We start from the raw sequence: 21,722 nt of genomic DNA on the forward strand, positions 1-21,722 counted from the left end.
GTTAAAGGCGAATTGAAAACAAAAAAAGCAAGCAACAAAAGAGAGGTGCCAAATTCCGAGCCAAAAAGAGTCTCTCGTGGAGAACATATCGAGGTACCGCAGGCCGAGGCAGAATACCAACCCAAATCTCAAAACAAACGCCAACACGAGAGGTGAATCCCAAGAAACAGACCCAGGTATTAAGAAGCAAAAAGAAAAAAAAAAGAAAAAAAAATACAGAAAAGAAGTATCAAAGGTCCAATAAAAACACTTGGCCCAAAATAAGTTTCCCAGACCATTGGCCAAAATCAAAAATCAAAAAAGGAACCCAGAGAACGCAAAGCGTCCAAAAGATACTAGCTTCATTGTGAAGAGGCAAAAAAAACAAAAAAAAACAAGAGAAATCAAATGAAACAAACCGAGCATGGCCTCTCCTTTTTAACTACCGGCGCTCTTCAAAATCGAAGCTACCGAGGGGACCGCCTCCACTGCTGCCCGCTTGCTGGTCGTCGAACTCATGAGCTGCGTTCTGGACACTTTGTAAGGGCTGCTCGGTGGCTTCGTGCTCGCGGGACATGCCGCCGCCATATGATTGGCTTTGGTTGTGGCCGTGGTTGCGATTGTGGTTGTGATTGTGGTACTGGTTCTGTTGCTGCTGCTGATGAGACCGCGGCCGTTGTGTCTCGCGCAAGGCACTAGGGTGCGCCTGGATGATCGAGCCCATCAACGGCGGAGGAGCGGATGCAGCAGCCGCCGCTGAATTTGACATGGCTGCGTTAGCTGGACTGCCACCCACAGGGACCGGCCCGCGACCGGTAGTATCGACAAACACGTCGTCATCGGCAGCCGTCAAGGCCATGCCATCAATGAGACGCGCATCGTGTGAAGAAAGCACCGCGTTTCCGCTGTCGCTGTTGTTGCTCAGATTGCTGCTGCTGCCACCACCACTCATGTCGCGGAAATGCTCGAGTGGCGAGCGGACGAACTCGCGGCGCATGTTCAAGCCGTTGCCGCCACCACTTCCGCCGCTCCCCAACCCGGCCCCGAGCGAAGGTAGCGACGTAACCGGTGTGCCGGCTGTGGTGCTGGCGCCGCTGGTACTTCCCATAACAGCCACATCACTGAGGCCCGAGTTAGTGCGCTCGAGTGTCGTGGCCCAGGTCATGGCGTTGTTGGCAGCCATGGCGCCGGCCGATGACGTGGTCGGCGGCAACGGGCGGCGGTGGTAGATGGGGCCCGACACGGTGCTGCCGGCGCCCTCTCCAAACCCGACGAGGCTGGCAGTGCCGTCGTCACTCATGCGGTCGAATTCATAGCCATAACCGCCGGCCGAGCGGCTGGCCGTATCGAGGTTGTCATCGTCCAGCATCATCATAGTGTCGCCGACAGCACCGTGGCCTGTGCTGCCGCTGTAGTGGTAGTTGGTGCCCATGCTACGGATGTCGTCGTCGTCCATATCGTCGTCCTCGGTCATGGTCGAACCGTCGACGGTGTCGCCGTCGCCGAGCGTGCGGCCGCTGACGCTGTTCGTCGCGCTGGCGGTGCCCACCGTGCTCATTTTGGTGATGGCGACAGGCTGGCCCTGGGCATCAAAAAAGGCGGGTGTCAGAGGACCTGGGACAGCCATGCCGCTCGACATAAAAGCGCCACCACCGCCACCAGCGCCCGAAGAAGTAGGTGTTGTTTGAGTGGAGGAAACCCCACTGCTGAAGCGGTTACCAGCGCCTCCACCGCCGCCGCTTGTAACGCTGCCTCGATTGGGCGCATAGGTGGGTCGCAGGGTGGTCATGCCAGAGAGGCCGGCGAGGCGGGAGATGCGGTCGGCGCGCTCGGCCTCGAGGCTGTTGGTCGATGCATTGTGTTGGTGGCCGACGCGCTGGCCGCTGCCGGTGCTGCTGGTGCTGCCGGTTACGGCGCCTCCGCTGAGGAGAAGTGGAGGGATATGGCCGCCGCGGTGGCCGTCCTTGATTGCTGTCGTTGACACGGCGGAGAGAGAAGTCGTGGTGCTTGTTGGGGTGCCTCTGGAAACACAGTTAGCATTCTGTTGCGAGCCCTCCGATCTCGCATCGATATAACGTACGGAGTCTCCGATGGCGTATCTGGATTCGAAGGTGGCTGTGGGAGATTGATAAAGGTCGGCTGCGTGACCTGGAGAGGCTGAGAGGCTGACATTATCGATTGTGGTTGCTTGTGGATGAAATGTAGGAAATGTTGGATCTTGGGGTCGTTCTGCTCGCGACTTGACGAGCTGCTACTAGCCCTGCAATCAGCCGAGCCAGGACGTTGCAAAAGACAAATGAGTCTCTAAGAAGATGAGCACGGCAAAGCACGCTGCCGTTTGCCTTGTCTGTTGTCGTTTGCCGTTGGTCGTTCGATGCCAGTTTGCCTTTGGGTGCTATTCGGAAGAGTTACCAAAAACGTCTTCAGTGCATGCGTGGAATCTCTGTCGCGCCGCCCGTGCGAACACAGAACGTACTCGGTGTGATGGTGAACGCGCTGGATTGCGAGCAGCTGTGGGTTTTCGTTGTGTGTTTGATGAAGCCTCTCGGAATCCTCGACAATTGAATAGAGTGATTGTTGACGGATGCGTGATTGAAAAGAAAGGGAGGGGGGCGTCTTGGCCAACCTTGTCTCGAGCGATAGCTCTTTCCTTTGATCCTTTGCGAAGGAAGCCTTTGCAGTTGCTCTTTCTCCCTAAATCGAAAGTGGCGTGCCTGCTGCTTTGGGCCTGGTCTGGACTCGCCGGCGAAAGGTCAGTGGAGGGGAAGGAGCACATGGGCAATGAAAGAAGGAACACGAAAGGGCATCCAACCAGGAAGGCATGACGTAGAAAGTCCGCTACAGCAGCTTCGGGTCTAGCTCACAGCTGATCAGCCTATCCCGGCCGACCCTGGACCCCCACTAGAGCCCGTGCCAGCGTCCGGAAATGCGCTTAGGAAGGGCCTACAGTAAGACCTGCAGGATGTAAATGCAGTGTTTCCCTAGGATTAAGGGGAATACTTGGGGCTTTATCGCATGTCGTTTTCAAGATTGTCTTCTTGCCCAGCAAGACGAGGCATTATTTAGGATCGCTGGTTTCTTTCATTCGTGTCGTGTTTCTTTCGCTATCCTGCGCGTTGTGCGGCGAAATAATATACAAGCTAAGAGCTACAAAGTCAATGCAAACGCTGAAGGCATTGCTTTTATATCCAACAAGGCACATGGAGCTTTCGTGCCAGTCTTCATTACATGTCGTCAGTCCCCTCCTTTCACCCTTGTTTTCCTTGCACTTATCGACCACTGTTCGTCCTCCGTGACGATGACGAGAAAAAGGGCGTGGGCTGAAATGACGTGTGCCCGGCCTTACCCATGGGCAGCTGATGCTCGACAAGCGGCACCGTATCGCCCGACCCGCCGTGGCCGCTGCCGTCGTCCTGCACGGGCGGCGCCACCTTGATCTCGCCGCGTGCAATCTCGACCACCGAGATGAGAGGCAACAGAAGCATCAGCAGCGACAGCAGCTGACCAAAGCTCCACTGGGTCTCGCCGACGTCGGACAGCGATACGGACGGATGGCCAAAGGCCTGCGACAGCAGCACGATGCGAACGGCGACGCCAATGGCGACGGCGGCCATGAGGGCGAGACCCACTAGCTGCACGATACGGTAGAAGCGCTGCGCGCGGCTGTGGAGATACCACGTGGACAGGATGAAGACGACGCAGTTGCCGGCAACCACGGCCACGGTGGCTATAAACTGGAACGCACCGGCACTGCCCGACCACGCGGCCGTCGTGTCGCTCTTGCCGCCCTTGCCGTCTCCTGTGGCAATGGTCGTATTCTTGGGGACGCCCGACTCCAGCGCACACACCATTGGCAGCGTCTGCGGCAGACCGGCGGCGAGCTCGCGCAGCACAAATATGCCGTAGATGCAGCTGAGGGCGAGGTTGACGAACATGAGGGCCTGGCGGAGCCACCGTAGGACCCAGTCGCGGCGGAAGTCGTGGACGAGGGCGAGCAGGGCGGCGTTGTGGACGGCCGTCGATAGCAGGCCCAGCATCCAGATCAAAAAGAAGTGGTAGGGCACGAGCGAGCTGATCTGAGAAAGACCGAGGCTCTGGATGCCAATGCCCGTCACAATCTGCTGATCCGAGTAGCTGTTCAGCAGCTTGCGGCCGATGATGGCAAATGACGAGGTGGACGCGGACGACGAGCCGCTGGCTTTGCGCTGCCGGGCGGCACGGCCCCAGGTGTCTGAGAAAATGAGAACGGCACTGATGCTCAAAGCAACGGCGGCTGTGATAATGAAGGAAAGGAGCACCTAACATATTAGCAGAGGCGTTATGGATAAGAAAACGAAAAAAAAAAAGAAGAAGTCGACGATTTCACGCGAAGCGAGGGGCGAACCGTACTCCAGCACCAGCAATGCCTGAATTACTGGGCGTGCTCGTCGGCACAACCGAGCAGTCGGCCGCCATCGTCGCGTAAGGCTAAAAATATTTTCGAGAGGTAGAAGACGATGTCGTCTCGAGATGTTGGGATTTGTGCGAGTCGTCCAGATGCTGCGACGTGGCAAAGATTAGGAAAGAGAGAGAGCTTGAAGAACGAGGAAGGAGGACGTCACGAGAAGTCGACCAGGTCTTCCAGTCTGGAAGAGAGGAAGGTGCCCAATTTGGTAGGGACGTCTCACCGGAGCTGCGCCTGCCTGCTTATTATTCGTCCTATTTTGGCTGCGTCTGACTGTGCCAAAACAAAAATGACGGAGGCAAGTGCAAGCAAGGCTCGACTGGGCAGGCACGACGGGTCGAAGCGCGACAAATGGCCAAAATCAAGGCTAAAGTGATCGACACATAGGCCCAAAATGGCAATAACGGTCAAGTAAAGGGAGGGAAGGAGGAACCAAGGAGGCGAAAGTGAAATGAATTCGACGTCAATCTTCAAGAAGATCAGCGCCTTGCCCTTCCTCCCACTTTAAAAAGACTTGGGCCTCACTATGCGTGACAATGTCTGTTTGTGTTCGTCGTAATACGAAGCAAGTCTCGTATTAACACCGGTTAAGCGCCTGTCTCCGTTTTGCCAAGGGACGTTGTCTCAGGGTTCTCAGCCCTTCGTTCCTGCCCGTTCCTGACTGGCTCCGACGCGCCCAACATGAGACACCGAAACAAGCAATGACGACAGACGGAGCCCGAATGCAGGGTTCCGCCACGACGGAAGGCGCGAACAGTCGGTAGATAAAAGAAAAGAAAAGAAAAAATATAGAGAAGAAAAGAAAAAGAACAAAACATCGACCAGCGACGCGCGCCAGGCGACCTTGTTCGCAGAAGACAATCTAAATTCCGACAAGCGCTGGCGTCTAAGATGCACGGAGAACGCGTTACAACGTAGATGTATTTCGTAGAATGATGCGTTTTACACTTGGACTAGTCTCATACTAAAACGAGAAAGATAAAACGACCACCAATAAGTCCAAAATGTATAATATTAAGATAAAAAATACAGAAAATTCGCCTGTGATACAGCAGGGAGCACATTGATGTATAGACGTCATGCAACACCACGCTCTTCATTACTCTTGCCGCACCCGCTTGGAAGACCGTGGCAACAGAGACAGCGCGGCACGGGCGGCGCGCGATGTGAGGCTTCCACCGCCGTTGGATCGGGTCTGGCCGTTGTCGCTGACGTCTTCAATGTCGTCGACAATGCCGGGACCGGCGCCCTCTTCCTCGCCGTCACTGCCAGGGTCGGAGATCCACTGGGCCGACGTCAGTGAGCGCTTCTTTGTGCGCCGAGCCTCGCCGGGCCGTAGTGGTGTGAGTTTGGAGGCGGCCGATGTTGTGCCATCTGCCGGGAGAAAGCGGCTGGCCTGGGCGGTGCCATTGGTTTCGGGAGCGTCGCTGCGCCTCTGTTTCAGAGCGTTGAGCGGCCGACTGCGCGCTGTCGGCTTGTGGCGTGCCAGACCCGGTGACAGGGACAATGTCAGCGGCATCTCTCCGTCGTTTCCGTCGTTGTCCCCTTCCTGTTCTTCTTCGTCTCCGTTCCCGGCGTCCGCCCCCGTCAGCTTCTCGCCCATGCTAAGGTCGACGCTTGCTGCGCGGGCACGCTGACCAGTATGTTCGCCGTCGTCCTCGTTGTAGACTTCTTCAATATCCTCTGGTTGTGTGTTTGGCTGCGAGTTGGACGGTGTGCTTGCACCCTCAATGTCTGCGTAGATGTCGGTGAGCTTCTCGGCCTTTTTGGCTCTGGCTACAGCTGCGTTGGCGAGCCTGGTGCCTCGTCGCCGACCTCCTGTCCCATTCGTCTGCTCGGCCGGAACGTCCTCTGCCTCCGACTCAGATACGTGCCTCTCGGCGTTGCCGTTCGCCTTGACCGCTCGTCCCTTCCGTGTGCGTGAGCGTGGTTGTACCAGAGCCTCGGCTGCCTCTCCCGTGGACGATTGTGACCCAGCGGGGGCGGCATAGGTGCCATTTGTAGTCTTGGACTTACCGCCTTTGGCAGCGGCCATGGCGCGTACAACCGCGCCCGAAGAAGGAATCGCGGACGAGTCACTGCCCTCGTCTGCTTCGGCAGCGCCATCTGCCGCCGCCTCTTCACCCTCTGCACCGGCATTGGTTTCGACTTCGTTGTTTTCATCATCGTCGTCGTAGTTCATATCCCAGGCCTGGCCGACTGCTGCGTTCGCATCATACTCCTTGATCAGAGCCTCGCAGATCTGGCGCACAGACTTGCGATGGTAGTTCGGGATGGACCGCTTCAGCCGGCTCCACACCAGCTCACGAGCTGCTCGGTTGTATTTTTTCCGGTAGGGCGCGTCGACGATGCGCGTCCAAGGGATCTTGTCTTCGCGCCCAACATTGGACTCGCGGATTGAGAGTACCAGCCGGTGCTTGTCCTCGGTTGACATGGAACGCACCTGTTTCCGTGTGCGGTCATTGATGGGGCGCTCTGTTTCGGGTACTGTGAGGCCATCCTCGTCGGGCGTGATGCCGAGCAGCGGCAGGCTGGTTTTCGCAGGTGTATCCTTGGGTGTGCCTTCGGGTGTGCCATTGGGTGTGCCTTTCCCTGGCGCTGAACCGAAGTGGCCGTGCATCTTTTGGGCCTTGATCTGGCTGTTGGACAGCTCGACCGGGTCAGGTGGGCCCACAAACTCTCCATCCTCGTTGAAGTGGTAGGCTTCGTGGATCTGCCGCCACTTGATGCGACACTGCCGAGCCGTCCGCGTATGACCCATGCGCTCGCTCACCACGTGCCAGGGAATATCGCGCACAGCCGATGGCTGCAGCGTTGACGTGTCTTGGTTGCGTGAGCTCTGCACTTCACGTAGGATCTGGCCGACGATCTGGCCCAGCCACTTCTCCTCCTCGAACCGCCAGTAGGACAGGAGCACATTGTCGCCGCACGCCACGCGTTCGTCCCAGCGCTTCCGCACATCTTCGCTCGACCGGTCCATGGCGGCGCCAATCACCGACCATTTGTTGCCATGCTTGGCCACGAGCCCCGCGAGCTCAGCGTCTTGGTCGTCTGTCCAGTGATAGCGTTGCTTGAAGTTGTGGAAGATACGACGACACCGCAGAATGACCTGCAACCGCTTTTTATTTGGGAAGTCGAAGGCCATAGAATCCCAAAGTGCGGAGTGTTTCTGGGCATTGTCGTGGACCAGCTCGTTAAAGTCTGCCTGTGAAATTTGGTTCTCCTCCATGTACTTGGCCGCAGCGTCTTTCAGCAATTCCACCTCGTGTGGCTCAAAGTTGCCCTGGGGCCCCTTCTTCGACGAGCTTCCACCTCCAGCAGATGCAGCAACAGAGACCCGCGAGGCAGGTGTCCGTTCGGCGGCCCGCTTCTTTGCGCTGCGTGGGACGGGTGTCTCTGGATTCGCTTCGCCAGCGCCTTCCGCCACAACCGCAGCGGCCCGTTTCCGTTTCCGTGGGGACGTTGTAGCTGGCCGTTCGTCTGGTGTTGCTGGTACGTTTTGACGTCCTGGAACCTCGGCAGACTCAGCTGCCGGTTCTCCGCTGTTCAGGGCGTCGCCCAAGGCCGAGGATACAGTTTCTTCCGTCGCCACAGTCTGGTCAAGGTCTGAGACGTAAGGTGCCTTGGCAACTTGCCGTTTGGATCGTTGACGTACAGCACGATTCTGTGTTCGCACTGAATGAGACGCAATCGGTGGTGCTTCGTCGCTTGGCTGTTCTGCTGCTGGCCCCTCGTCTCCGGCCTCATCAGATTCAGCGTCGCCCGCGGCGTCCCGGCGCGAGCCTTGTGGGAGAACACTCGGGATGTCCTCAATTTCGTCATCCGAGCTCTCGACCTCGTCGCTGGCGGCCGCTCCAGAGGCCGTAACGGCCGGATCGTCTGCATCGTCCTCCGCCCCATCCGCGTCATCCTCTGGATTGCTGGTCTCCTCAGCCGCGACAACCTTGCTGGTTGGGACGTCGGCGCCCTCGCTCTCGGCGTCGTTAGACTCGGAGTCGGAGTCAGACTCTGAGTCGGAGTCGCTGCCAGACGAGCTGCTGTCGCTGTCGTCGTCCGAATCGTTGGAGTCGCCGGTGTCTAGTTTTGCGGGGGCGCCCGTAGCCTTAGCCTTCTTTCTTGAGATTGATGGCTTCTCCGAGGCGCTCTTATCGCCGTCTTCGTCGTCGCTATCACTGTCATCGTCGCTGGCAGACTCCTCTTCGCTCGAGCTGTCGCTGTCGCTGTCCCCGTCCGACGAGCTAGAAGAAGAGCTGGGTTTGCTTGCACTGGCCTTGCTGGCGTTCACTGCTGGCTTTGGCGGGGCGCTCTTGAACGTCATTCTCTGCACAGGTGGTGCATCGTCGTCCGAATCGTCGTCGTCCGAGTCATCGTTCTTATCGTTACTCGCGACTCGGCGACGGGACCCGCCATATCCCTGAGAGAACGCTGCTTCGTCCTCGTCGAGCTCGGTCTTGGTATTGGAGGGAGACAAAATGACGGACTCAGAGTCGGAGTCGGAGGACGCGGTGGCCGTGCGTCGTGTCGGCTTGGCCATGGGCGCTGTTGTGCTGTTGTGTTGGTGATGGTTGTTGATGGCCGTCGGCGAATTGTTGGCGCTAAGTGGTCTTGCCTCTGTAGGAGCAGCTCGACGAGGCTGCAGTTTTGGATGGCAGGCGCGTTGCGCTTCGGCCTGTCGGATAGTGTCGGTCTTGTCGGTTTTGCTGATCGGGTCGGTCGCGGTTTCTCGTCTTGTCGCGCGTATCCAAAATACTTTCGATTGCGCCCCATAAACGGAAGGCGCGACTGCACAGGGTATATTGCGTCCTCCCCCAGCCGGTCCTGCCTCTTAAAACATGCGCAAATGAAGACTTTGCCACGTCAATGAATTGCGCAGACTGTCGCGTCCTCTGCTGGCCGTGTGGCGTTCCGGGACCGCCGCTGCGTTGTTCTTTCGTGCGACGTGGTCTGAGGAGGCTGGGACTGTGAACGAACGTTTGGCGACCGAATAAAATTTAATGGAGAAAAAACATGAAAAACATAACAGACTAAAAGAGCCATTGAGAGAAAGTGGGGCGAGCTTGCGTGACAGAGGGGCCAATCTGCAAGCCAGCAAGAGGTCCCACTTTTGTTGGACGTCACTTCTCACTTACACCAAAGACAAAGACAGCACCTCCGCATAGTAAAACCAATTTACCGTCAATTTTGGGAGCAATGCATGAGCATTGAGAAGCATAAGAAGGAAGTGAATTGCAGTGTGCAGTGTTTCTGAGATGCAAACGGATTTCTCGATATGTGACTTCTTTATATCTGCGGGGTCCTATTCCTTCACCCTGCGCTTTCACTTGGAATTCCCTTTACCTAAAGTTTCCATGAAATCGTCTCCGCCCGCCATTTCTTCACCGCAACTGCGTCCGTCTTTGGCATAATGAAAACCCTCTACCGATGTCCCCACCGCATCATCTCATGCCGTCTTCCCTGTCTCCTCGTCCAACCTCTCAATATTGTCGGCTTCTTCTCCATCCTCGATCTTCTTCAAAAGCTCTATTCGTCGATCTTCTCACCATCTTTATCAACGTCTTCGTTAGTAAGCAGTTTGGGCCCCTCTCCCAGCTTGCAATCAATATTACCAACGCTGCCAACGCTGTCAACGCTGCCAACGATGCCCGTTACAGCACTTGCAGCAAGCGTCGTCTCCGCAGCTTCCAGCCTCTGCATGAGACTCCGGTCCCGTGCGTGGCGGCCTCCATGGGCCACGTTGGATTCAGGCGAAGAAGCAATCGGCTCGCCAGGGGAGTTGTGCATTTGATTTCCCAGTGGCGTTTCAGGCCGGCATCCCTCCCTGAAGTATTCTTCAAAAAAATCCGAGCTTTCCTGATCATCATCAGACAACAGCCCCTCCTCTTCACCGCTGTTATTCACCTCAGTGGCATGACTGGTCGTCCTTGATGGCGGTAGAGGCGGTAACGGGGACATTGGTGGTGGCGAAGCGGGCCCCAGTTGACGACAGATGGAGAGCTGCGTACCGGAGCTGGTCGGCCTCTCCGGGTTGCCAGTCACAAACAGTGGTAGGGGCGGCTCCGACGGACGCCGCTGGGGCGGGCGGATGGAAAGCAGGTCCAACAATTCTTCCTGGCTGAGCTTCTTCTCTTTGCGCGAAGGCACTGTCAGGTGGCTCACTTGTCCATTTCCCGAGACGGCGATATCCTGCGGCTGCGACTGCGGCTCTGGCTCCGACACGAGCTCGGCGGTCTTGTCTTGCACAATGCTATCATCCGAATCCTCGTCTACGCTGGTAAACGAGTTGCTGCTGTCACCTCGCTCCTTCAAAGGTGGCGCAGGCGGTGCTATTTTCTCTGCCATGTCACGCAGATCATATGTCGACTTGCGCGTGAGAAGAATGCGGCCAGTACCCTTCTTCAGCGTCGACCACGCTTTGGATAAGGTCGACGGAGGCGGTGGCGACTTGTCCGGCAAGACAACTTCCTTTTCAGCGCCGGCCGCTGTGCTCATGGATGACCCAGACGGTTTCTGCTTTTTGCTGGTCTTCTTCTGTCGTTCGTGGCGCACTCCGAGCACGATGTCGTTGAGCATGTTTCGCTCCCGGAGGCCCAGCTCGCGTGCTGCCTCCCGTTCCGTCTCGCGCCGCCGCTTCTCGTTGCGGCTGCGCATCTCCTGGTCGGCACGCTCGCGGAACCAGGCATCTCGTTTCTCACGGTTCTCCTTCGACTCTTCCGGCATCAGCATAAAGCTTCCTTCCATCTCGTTGGGTACGCGTGGAAGCGCGAAGTCGGCCATAGTAGCACAGGGGCCGGAACTGCTGTTGCTTCGAGTTCGCCCGCGGCCTGAGCTGTTGTCCTTACTCCTATTATCAGACGCCGTCTGGGGCCGGGGTTCTGGCTGGCTGACCGAGGATGCCTCTCTGTTGCGAAATCCCATGCGAAAACTGCGACCTCCTGTAACATGTTCAGCAGCGACATTGAAGCCATTGAAGTCATTGTTAGGCTGTGTAACAGACCGGACATGACCACGCCGAGAGGCACGACGCGGCGTGGAAAACAGTTTCTGCACGCCGCCTCCCAGACTGTCGCCGATCTTGCTCAAGGAGTTGCTGGCACTGAACGAGCTCCCCTTGCTCGCACAGCTGTTCTGGGTGCTACTTGGAGTGACAGGGCCCAAGGGCTCGCAAACCTCTATCAATCCAGCTTCCTTTCCTTTGTTATTCTGGATCAAATTGCCGAAATCGTTCTGGTTCTCTACTCTAGGGAGAACGGGATTGTTGTCTGTTTTCGTCAATGAGGGATGGTTGGTAATGTCCTCTCCCAAAAAAGGAGCGACGTCTTCAAGAAGCTTCAGCCTCTGCTGTCTCTGCTTGTTGCTTTCCATCTGCTTCTGGGCTGCCAGGAGCAACGACTGGCGTTGGAAGAGTTTGACATTGAGATCCAAGTTCTTACTGGACTCAGACCGGGCCATTTCGAATGTCAGTTTACCCACCTGCGGTGACACCATAGTTGTTTTGCTTTCATGCAGAGCTGCGTTGGTAGGCTGGTCCATTCTGTGTTTGGATTTGGAGTCGTCCTTTGCATCGACGATGACTGAATCGGGCCCTCTCGGTTGCATACTTCGTTTCCGGAGAAGTGTCCGCGGTCGTTTCTGCACAACAATTGACTCGGTAGCCGGTGGTAGTTTGGGTTGGACAGTGTCTTCGTCGTTGGCGTTGGGAGCCGACTAAGCTCCGACGGCCACTTGATTCAGCCCACTCATGCCGTGAAGAAGAATGCTGTCCAGGTCTCCGATGGAGCTCGGTGCGCCTGAAGCCATCGTCCTCACAGAGACACTGCTCTCGCTAGAAACTGTCCGCATGAGCGATGGTGTCCGTCCATGTCCCGAAATCATCTTATGGACGGCTTCGAGACCAGACCGGGGAGAGAAAATAGATTGGCGGCTAGGAACCCCGCCGTCCATTTCCTCGAACCATTCGGGAGAAGGTGAGGCAAGAGAACACTGCCGCCCTTCTTTACCTGCTTTGATTTTCTCCAAGAGGTAGTCACGGGTGTATTGCCATGGGTCGGAGGGTCGACGAGCTGAGCCGGATGGGCCGTTTCCGGCAACAGCGTCGCTGGCTTTGCCGTCGTGCCTGGTTGTAGAGAGCCGGTCCGGTGCATGTTCGAACGTAATCTCCGACAAGTGATCGGCCTCCAAGTCCTCTGACGCCGTCTGTTCATCCGAAAAGCGCACGGATTTCGATGGCCGGCGCTGTGAACACGGGCGCTTATCCTCAGTTGTCAAGGCGTTTGGAACAGCCGGAACACCATTGGCATTCTGCTCCTGTCCCCTGAATTTTGCAAACAGGCACTCGGTGGATTTCCAGCCCGACTTGATCAGATGCATGGTGCGCTCCGACGGTGTGGGTGTCGCGGGCACGGTTGGCCGCTCCCGCAAAGTCACTGCCGATTTAGCGACTTTGAGCACGGGAAGCTGAGGGAACTCGGTCAATCCATGAGGCTCGTCATTTTGTTGCAAGGCATGATCCATTAGGTCTTCCATCGACGATTCTTGCGGACTGAGGTCGACCACCTTGTCCTTTGCTTTCCGTCCAGTAGCTGTGGCAAACACATCGTCGTCTTCATTAACGGCTGTCGGCCCAGGCTGCGCAAGACCCTCTGGCACAATAGACGGCGAGTTGGAATCTGAGCCGAAGGAACAAGATGCGCGCTGTAGTTCGTCTGCTAGGTTGAGCTGCACTCTCAAGTTGGCTAGGACGAGCGGCGATGCAATGGAACTGTCAAAGGACGCTTGGTGGCTCCGAAGGCTGGCAGCTGGAAGGGCGAGCCCCATCCGAAGCAACTCGTGTTCATCGAGTCCACTCAAGTCTCTTGCCAGCGGGTGCATGACGAGCTCGGAACCAGACCCGTACGAAGACGCGTAGGTCGAAGTGGTCTGTCCGGACATAGAAGAAAAGGAGTTCTTAAGAATGGACTTTGTAGGCCCATGTTGAGAGCTGGCCGTGGAATCAGGACGGTCGTCTGGACCACGCACTGTGGCAATGGGCATACCTGAATCTGCCCCAAGCAAAGGCTCACCGTCAACAGGGTAGTCGGTCGTGGTATCTAAGCCGACCTCCGGTGTGCCATGGAGCCCCTCGTACGTCTTTTTCACAGACTCGACCCGGGCAAAATATTCGATGAGCGCAGGGTAGACCTCAGTCCTATAGCCGTCGATGCCGATCTGAGCGAGGAGATTCTTTTGCAGGATGGCCGCTTCTATTCCACCATCGTCACCTTCAAATTGGACATCCGAATCCATGAGAGCAAGGTAGACCGTCTCGCGCAAGGCGCGGACCTCCTGGACGTCGACGCATGGAACTGGGTACGTCGCGAGGTATGGAGGGAAGAGCGCATTCAGAAGCTGAAGCACAAACTGGATGTTGGTGTTCTCGTTGAGATGGTGGCAAATGGTCTGCGCACATAGTTGAGTCAGTTATAATATCCACTGGCACCTGTAATCACTTTGACAAGTTGTAAACGTACGCAAATTCGCGTCCCGAGAAAAATCGTGCGGAAGAGATATTCCGCCTGCGTGTTCTGGGCAATGAGGAGCTCAACAATGTCGAGCGATGGATCCATGCGGCGGCGGGCGATGGCAAGCTGGCCCGGGCTACAAATGCCGAGCTTTGTAGCAATGCTTTCGAGGTCTTGGCGCCGGCGATACTCAAGGCCAGTGATGGCGTCGATGCCGTTGACGAGGTCATGCTTGTCCCAAGCAACTTCCTCCTCGTCGACGAAGAAGACGGTGGTCAGCAAACGGAACGTTTCGCCCCGGATACTTTCCCGTTTGGGAACTTTGAGGTCGTACATGCTGCTGATGCTGCCTGCGAGCACGCTGAGATGCGAAGAGGGTTTCTTGAGCGCTTTGATGGCGGTGACAACCGTGCTCACGACGGACATGTTGCGGTCAAAAGCGGCTAGGCGGCTCTTGAGCGCATCTTCTCGGATCTCCCTGGCGTCAGACAGGAGAGGAGCGTCGCTGGTTTCGTTGTTATTGAGGTCCTCGCGACTCAAAAGCTCCGCGACAAGTTTCTTGGTCTCGACGTTGTTCGTCCACGCCTCGAGAAGGAGTGACGCTGGCGATGGTAATCGGGCTGGCGAGCAACATACGAGTTAATGAGTTAGTTTGTGCATCCTATGCTTTGTCAGACCGCTTGCAGATTGGCTGCGAATACAGAACGTACCCGGACTAGGCCCAAATAAAGAAGACATTTTATCGACCAGCCATCCTAGAGCGATCCAGACGGGTTCTCAGTTGCTGTGTCCTAAGTAGCACTGATTGAAAGCACCAAAACGAAGTAGATATATGTGGAGAGAAGTAAAGTCAAATCAAACAGGCGGTGAGATCTGTAGAGATGTGAAATTGTGGTGTGTAGATGGAAGAAATATTGCGGTGATGAGGATGTTGGCATTTGGATAGTATTTCGAATGGAAGGAGATGCTCGGGGCAACGGTAGATGAGGGGCGATGAGGGGCAGCTTAAAAGAAAAGGAAGGTACGACCGAGCATCGAAAAGCAAAATTACCAAGTATGGAAAGAGCGATCTGGGCCCGCGAACCGACTTTTGATGCTCAATGTAGGCAAGAACATCGTCGGACATGGAAGGAGCGGCTCCGTGTAAGTGCTTTCTAGCGGTGCAGGTGCCAGCAGCTGGCAGCTGGCAGCTTGTCGTCCCTGCCAAGCTGTGGACTTAAGTCGGGCGCCAAAGTCAAGCACCAATTGAGAAGTACGTCACGTGTGGGGAACTGTATTGTGGACGTCTTTGGTTTGCTCCACCAAGCCGTAGCTGCGCCCGCCAGTTGCAGCTGCCAGCTTTGGCAATCCAGCTTCTTTCCTGTTTAAGGCGCCTTGGCGCTCGTCAGCTATTGTGTGTAGGACAAGGAACCGCTTCCAAAATCTGAGGCAACCACGGCATTATTCCAGTTGCTAATTTCAGAAGCTCTTGGCTCAGCTTATCCCTTTTCCATCCTCGCCCGAGCATTCGATCTGTTGTACGGAGTAATTGCATTGTACTTTTGTTCTTTTTGTTCTGTATCATTATTCTGCATCCTTCGATCCTACGCATCCTTTCTTTGGGCTTCACCCGCCCCGTTAAGAGCATGGCATCGTTGTAGCGGAACATCACAACAACCGACAACAACGACGAAAAGCACGAGAAGCACAGCCTGTGGTCTTGACCATGCGGGCGCTGCGCCTCCACGCGTGGCCGTCGCAGGCGCGGACAGCGGTGGGCGCCCGATGCGGCTCGGTTCAGGCTCCAGGGTATACGCCACGACAGGGCGCAGCGTTTGGGATTGGCACAATGGATCACGGCCGCCAGACACTATGCACGGCTCACGGGACCATTCCGGACGTATACAGACTACGCGCCGAGCGCAATCGGTCACGGATACGGCGGTGCTACTCCTCGTCCGCACCCACGCCGCCGCCATCAGAGGCAAATGACAGCAGGGCCGGCAGCAATAGCAAGAGCCAGCAGAGCAGACATGGTGACAGCGCCGGTTCCGGTTCCTGCTCCGGCTCGCTGGGCGCCAAAATGCTCGAGTCGGCGGCAACATCGCTGGCGTCCATTCTGATGCTCGCGCTGGGCTTTGGCGCGGCGGGCTACGGGTACCACCGGTACTACAAGCACCTCGTGCTCCGCAAGATGGTCCTGGCGTTTGAGCCGGGCGACCCCGTGCTGGAGCTGGCGTCCATGGGCCGCGGCGTGCCGCAGCACCTGGCGGGCGCTGCGGCGGGCATGATGCACGCGGCCGACGAGAGTCACGACCTTGCGCTGGAAGAGGGCGAGGGCGAGGGTGCGGGTGAGGGTGGGGACGGCGACGACGGTCGCGGCAACTACTGGATCGAGCGGCCGGAGCAAAAAAAGGTCAACGACATTGTGAGCGGGCGCGAGATTGGGCACTACCACCTGTTTATTGGCGAAAAGGGCACGGGCAAGAGCAGCATGCAGCTGGAGGCGATGGCGCAAATCGACGGCGAGGGCGTGTCCATGTTCGACGCGCACGCCGACCTCGAGATCTTCCGGATCCGCCTGGGCAAGGCGCTGAACTACGAGTTCAACGAGGACTACATTGGCGGGTATTTCAGCGAGCGGGGGCCCCGCGAGAGCACGGCGCTGCTGGACATTGAGCGGGCGCTCAACAAACTCGAGAAGGTGGCGCTGCGGCGGCGCAACCGCACGCAGGCCGGCAAGGCACGCCGTCCGCTGGTCGTGATTGTCAACCAGATGCACCTGATTCGCGACGACGACGACGGGCGCGACCTCATCGAGCTGCTCCAACAGCGCGCCGAGCAGTGGGCGGCCGCCGGCCTTGTGACGATGGTGTTCAACAGCGACGACTACTGGGTGTACGAGCGGCTCAAGCAGCTGGCGGCGCGCATGGAGGTGCACAGCATCCAAGACCTCGCGCGGCACCCGGCCATGGTGACGCTGCAGCGGTTCCGGTGGCGGTACTTTGGCGAGCGCGTCAGCAACGCGACGGCGTCCGAGATATACGACCACGTTGGCGGGCGGCTGACGTTTCTGAACCGCGTGGCGCGCAGCTCGGACATGCTGGCAACGTGCCGGCGGATCATCGACGCAGAGAAGACGTGGTTCCTCAACCAGTGCTGGGTGCTGGGCGGCGACATGGACGACGATGTCATGGACCAGCAAAAGTGGGCCGCAGCGGCCATGGTCCTGGCTCAGGCGCTTGTCGACAAAGAGGCAGAGGAGGCGGCCGAGGCGACAGGCAAACCCAATGCCGGCGGTGACGAGGAGGAAGACCCAACCGCAGGTACGGCCGTTGCAGCCGCTGTGGCTGCGTCCGGGGCACCTGGAGCTTCTGGTGCTTCTGGTGCTCCCGGTGCTTCGGGCGTGACGGCGGTGCTCGCCACACACAACAGCAATACCAACGACAGCACGACGACGGACGCGCCGGTGGAGCGCAGGCAGCTGCCGTCGTTTGCGCTGCACGAGGCACAGCAGATTATGACGCGGGCCGACTTTGTGCGGGAGATGGACCGGCGCAACCTGTTTACGATTGCGAGCAACGCGCAGGTCCGGGCGTCCTCGGTGCCGATGCAAGAGGCGCTGCGGCAGATCTGCGGGGCGCCCGGGTTCCGGCAGCACCTGGATGCGACGGTGCAGCGGATCGCCGACATTGAGAGTCTCGGCCGCACGCGCGAGCTTGTGGCCAAGGATCTGGTGCTGGGCGGCCGATACGAGCTGTCGACGCCGGGCGCAGCTGGTGCCGGTTTGCTGTCGTCGGGCAAAGGCGCCTCCAAAAAGACGGAGGTCCGGTTCCGTGGCTGGAGTCCGCACGAGCGGCCGCCGCGCGATCAGCCGGAGCCAGGCACCGATGACGACACGTGATGTGAACGATCACTGTTCTTTCTTTCTTTTTTTTTTTTGGATTTCTTCTTTGCCTATTATCTCTACATGTCGTTATCAGATCTAAAAATACCCAGTGATACTTTTCATTTGTCTTGGCTTGGGCAAGAGACTTTAGGAATCGGAAAAGGTGGTGGTCGGCGCGAGCTGAATGCATGTCTCACATTTATTGGTTTCTGGATGTCTTTTGGGCTTTGGGCAGCCTGGGGCACGGGGGACAGAGCGAAAAAGATGGCGTTTTCGCAGAGTAAGGCCAACGACTGCGACATGCAGGACTTGGTGTGCCTCTTGTTCTTTCTACGTGAACAATTTTGCACTTTCTGTATACATTTTGAATACTTTTGTTTTGATGTGACTGCGATATTTTGCAAGTTGAAAGGCAGGAGACGATGAAAGTGCGAGACACGGCAGGGTATCACAACCCGTCAATGTGCGTGGCCCTTACTCGGAGCTTTTGTTGTCGCCTCTGCAGATAGACATGCTGATCGCGATGGTTCACCAGCCCTCCCTCTGCCGAGCTTTTCAGCTCTCCCTATCCAGCCTCCTTTCGGTTTTGGTTCTTGCCACCCACCCACACGCTTTCTTTTCCGCGTATTCGGCACAGAAATTGGGAGGGAGAGGAGGTAGTGTTTTTTTTTATTTTTATAACAGAAGACAGAAGACAACTATGCCTGGTATGCAACGCTGAATCATCACCGCATGAGACAAGACGACAAAGGAAGGATTGAAATGAAGCAAGGAGAAGCCCCCCAAGGATCGAGATTTGGCTGTCAACCTTTACAGCTTTACAGTTTGACAGTTGGATGTCTGACGGCTTCCAGGTTGCGCCCTCCTTGCCGCCCGACATCTGACAACGGTACATGCTGAGAGACAACAACAGTCGATGTATCGCAAGTATGTCTAGTTCGTCCAGCCGTTTGTGCCTCGCGAACAGGGTAGGTTCCGACTTGTGCGTTCCGTCGTATTCCTCTTTTGGCTGGTTTGCGCTTGGGTCTTTTCATTTTAATTGCTTCTTTCGTCATAGCCTCGTTTCGCTCGCATCTCAGCTCAGATCCCTCGTTCATTTGGCAGCTCATGGCTCTGTCCCAGTCCAAGGGAAAGCCCTGCTAGTCTTCTCGACATCCTGGTCCATGTGCAAGGTAAGAAAAGACTACAAAAAAGGAAAGAAAAGGATCTGCTTCATAAGTGCTTCAGCTGGCCGAACACCTGGCTCGAGGACCTGCGAATCACCAGCTGGAAACAGACAACAGGGGCTCAAGTTTACAAAAACATCTCAAGATTCCAAGAGCCCGTCCCGAAATCACCAAACCCATTGAAGCAAGGGGATGTGGATAAAAAGACAAAGGTGAGAGCAAGAGAAAGCTGTGGAGCGCCAGCAAGAGAGAAGATCGCCCAACCTTGAACAGGGGTTCAGGTGGTGGGTCGGCACGGCGTGTTCCTCCGCAACAAAGACCTCCGAACATGTATTACTCCGTACGACGTACGACATGGACTCCGGCTAATTCCTGCAGGCAGTACGAAGTAAAAGGCCCTCCTTGCGTCGGGGACCAATTTGTCCCTTTTGCTGGAATTTCTTCAAGACTAAACTCCAAAGTCCTGACAGACCAGACCCAAAAGGAACGACAAAACAAGACAAGGTGCATGACAAGAGGTCAAGCTAGCCTAGACGGGAACAGCCCAAAATGGGAGCCAGTAGGGAGATCGTGAGAAGCGAGAGGGAATGGCTTTCCGATATCGCCATCTCATTGGTTGGCAGGCAGAACAAAGGCGAAAATTGTAAATAATACTCAGCAACCGCTTGCGCATCAATTGGGAGAATCAGGTAGACGCAAGGGAGGGAACAATGCTCGAAGATGCGTGAATAACTCGGCAAAGGTTAGGATCTTGAAAAGTAGCTCAAAAGTCTCTTTTCGGATGATCACCAGGTCAGAAGTCCCCGAATACGGACGACCCCGACCCGATGGAAACTAAACAATGGCTCGAATGGTTAGCAATACTCGCTAACAGTCGTTAGTTATTTGCTAACATCAGCTAACACCGACTAGCAACAAGGCTAGGTCACCGCCAGATGGGAACAACAACATCCAAACAAATGGCCCTTCGAAGCGGCTTTCATCAGGCTTGGCGTGCTGGAACTCCAAGAAAACAAGTCCAGGACAACACCATGGAGCAAGTGGCTCCACGGTAGAGATCGCATCCCGTCCACATGGAGGGGTCAGGTGAGGTGCTAGTGTTGGTGCACTGTGCATCCTCTTACACTGTTCACGCTCACATCGCGATGTCTCGCCTCGCTTCGCCCTGTTATTGGCTTCGTTTTCGGGACGTCGATCGTTTTGGCTATTGCAGGTGTCGCTGTCGTCGGTATATTTCGGTCGTCACTCGTCTCTTTTTGTTCAAGGCGTCGTCAAGCGACCAACTCGATTTGTCGGTGAAGAGAGGCGGAATTTGGCGATGGCGATGGCGAGTTGGAAATCAAAGGAAGCGGGTAAACCAAGCGGAAGAGCCAAACTAGACAATGAATATGCCGTAGGGACTGTTGTCACTGGGGTCGATATCGACCGGCTTGGAAGCGGCCCGCTGCTCAGTCAACTAAAAGCCAACAATGGTGTCTCAAAACAACGAAAAAGAAAATAAAAAGTGATGAAAGCCTGCCGGGCTCGAACAACACACATCGCCTCCCGGGTACCTAGTCGACCCGCGATAACCCGTCGGTGTGAGCGCCATGGCGCCAACAGACAACTTGTTGGTGATGGTTGTGGTGACAAACCAAGCAAGTGTGGCCCTTTCTGTTTCCTGACTTTGTGGCTGCCTCACCTGGCATGCTGAGAACATAAAATACAAAAACAGGAAGGATCTGATGCGAGGGCGAGAGCTGAAGACTGAGAAAGACAGAAGAGGCAGGAGAGAATAATAACAGTTGTACCAGCACAAAACAACACAAAGGTACATTCGTTTGCTCTCGCTGCAACCATCACGGAGCTTGAGAAACAGCGAGAGGCAGACACGCGAATGCAGGGGTCGAGGCTGGCAGTAGCAAGGTCCGGCTTGTGTCTCGATCAATGCCCTCCTTTTTTCTCGCCTCCATTTATTGTCCAGACACAAATGCGCAATGCGGTACATCGAACGTCGCAGTTGGTTCTGAAATACAACCGCGCGCGGAGCAACCTTATGATGCAAGGCCGGCAGTCTCGTAAGGTTCCACGCATACAGAGTAACAATACCCCGTCTCGCCCGTTCTGCAAAGTGTGTCGATCGTCGCGGCCCTGGACATTTCCTCCGTGGCTCTTTCGTGTACTCCGATTGTGTCACTCATGTGATTCGGTCTCTGAAAGCCAAAGCCAGGTCGGTTCGTTCGTCACACTGTTCTGTGTTGCCCGACTCCCCGAATTCTTTCCTTTTCCCGTACCTCTCTTTCAGCTTCTCCCTTCTTAGTAGGGTGTAACGCTTCGTGCACCGTACTTGTACACACACCTATGCGCACATGTCCAGAAGCGGGGTGCGGAGCGTTCAAGGCATTTCGACAGGAGTGTCTTTCTGCTATTGCTGTCGTCGGATGGGCAGTTTCGTGTCTGCCAATACGAAAGCACGTCGGTCAAGCTCGGCAAGTCCCAATTATTTGCACCAATGGCTTTGAACGACGGATGTCAAGTTGCACCCTCAGCAGGGGCGAGACCAGAAAGCCAGGATCCAGAAGTCGGACTTCACATCAAAAAGGGAGGAGAAAATGAAGCTTGACCAGATAGAGGCATGCGGCACAAGACCTGGGGATGCAAACAGGCAAGGATGTTTCTTCCCAGCAAAAGCATCCTTGCAAAGAGAGGATGACCGTGCTCGTTTGGCCTCGTTAGGCTTTCCTATTTTCATCACCGGGCGTCAGCAATGAGTTTCGACGCTCCATTAG

At 56.2% G+C, this 21,722-nt stretch overlaps 6 protein-coding genes across 6 annotated transcripts; 1 reads left to right on the forward strand and 5 right to left on the reverse strand.

The window, feature by feature from the left end:
* Positions 1-421: 421 nt before the first annotated feature.
* Positions 422-2,151, reverse strand: SPBR_05800 (uncharacterized protein; the record flags this gene model as incomplete). The annotated part of the gene is made up of 2 exons (XM_040764063.1): positions 422-2,000; positions 2,060-2,151. 2 exons carry the CDS (start codon positions 2,149-2,151, stop codon positions 422-424), a joined length of 1,671 nt encoding a protein of 556 aa, XP_040622518.1.
* A 1,097-nt stretch (positions 2,152-3,248) lies between these two features.
* SPBR_05993 (uncharacterized protein) lies at positions 3,249-4,434 on the reverse strand (the record flags this gene model as incomplete). The annotated part of the gene is made up of 2 exons (XM_040764255.1): positions 3,249-4,252; positions 4,395-4,434. The coding sequence occupies 2 exons, from the start codon at positions 4,432-4,434 to the stop codon at positions 3,249-3,251; spliced, it is 1,044 nt and encodes a 347-aa protein (XP_040622519.1).
* Positions 4,435-5,522: 1,088 nt separating this feature from the next.
* SPBR_05548 (uncharacterized protein) lies at positions 5,523-8,957 on the reverse strand (the record flags this gene model as incomplete). The annotated part of the gene is made up of 1 exon (XM_040763811.1): positions 5,523-8,957. The coding sequence occupies one exon, from the start codon at positions 8,955-8,957 to the stop codon at positions 5,523-5,525; it is 3,435 nt and encodes a 1,144-aa protein (XP_040622520.1).
* A 986-nt stretch (positions 8,958-9,943) lies between these two features.
* SPBR_05736 (uncharacterized protein) lies at positions 9,944-11,872 on the reverse strand (the record flags this gene model as incomplete). Its single annotated transcript, XM_040763999.1, has 1 exon — positions 9,944-11,872. The coding sequence occupies one exon, from the start codon at positions 11,870-11,872 to the stop codon at positions 9,944-9,946; it is 1,929 nt and encodes a 642-aa protein (XP_040622521.1).
* A 255-nt stretch (positions 11,873-12,127) lies between these two features.
* Positions 12,128-14,658, reverse strand: SPBR_05637 (uncharacterized protein; the record flags this gene model as incomplete). Its single annotated transcript, XM_040763900.1, has 3 exons — positions 12,128-13,858; positions 13,930-14,522; positions 14,631-14,658. 3 exons carry the CDS (start codon positions 14,656-14,658, stop codon positions 12,128-12,130), a joined length of 2,352 nt encoding a protein of 783 aa, XP_040622522.1.
* A 967-nt stretch (positions 14,659-15,625) lies between these two features.
* On the forward strand, positions 15,626-17,803 carry SPBR_05684 (uncharacterized protein; the record flags this gene model as incomplete). Its single annotated transcript, XM_040763947.1, has 1 exon — positions 15,626-17,803. One exon carries the CDS (start codon positions 15,626-15,628, stop codon positions 17,801-17,803), a length of 2,178 nt encoding a protein of 725 aa, XP_040622523.1.
* Between the last annotated feature and the right edge of the window lie 3,919 nt (positions 17,804-21,722).

Source organism: Sporothrix brasiliensis (assembly GCF_000820605.1).
Source record: "Sporothrix brasiliensis 5110 chromosome Unknown Cont15, whole genome shotgun sequence".
NCBI classification, from domain to species: domain Eukaryota; kingdom Fungi; phylum Ascomycota; class Sordariomycetes; order Ophiostomatales; family Ophiostomataceae; genus Sporothrix; species Sporothrix brasiliensis.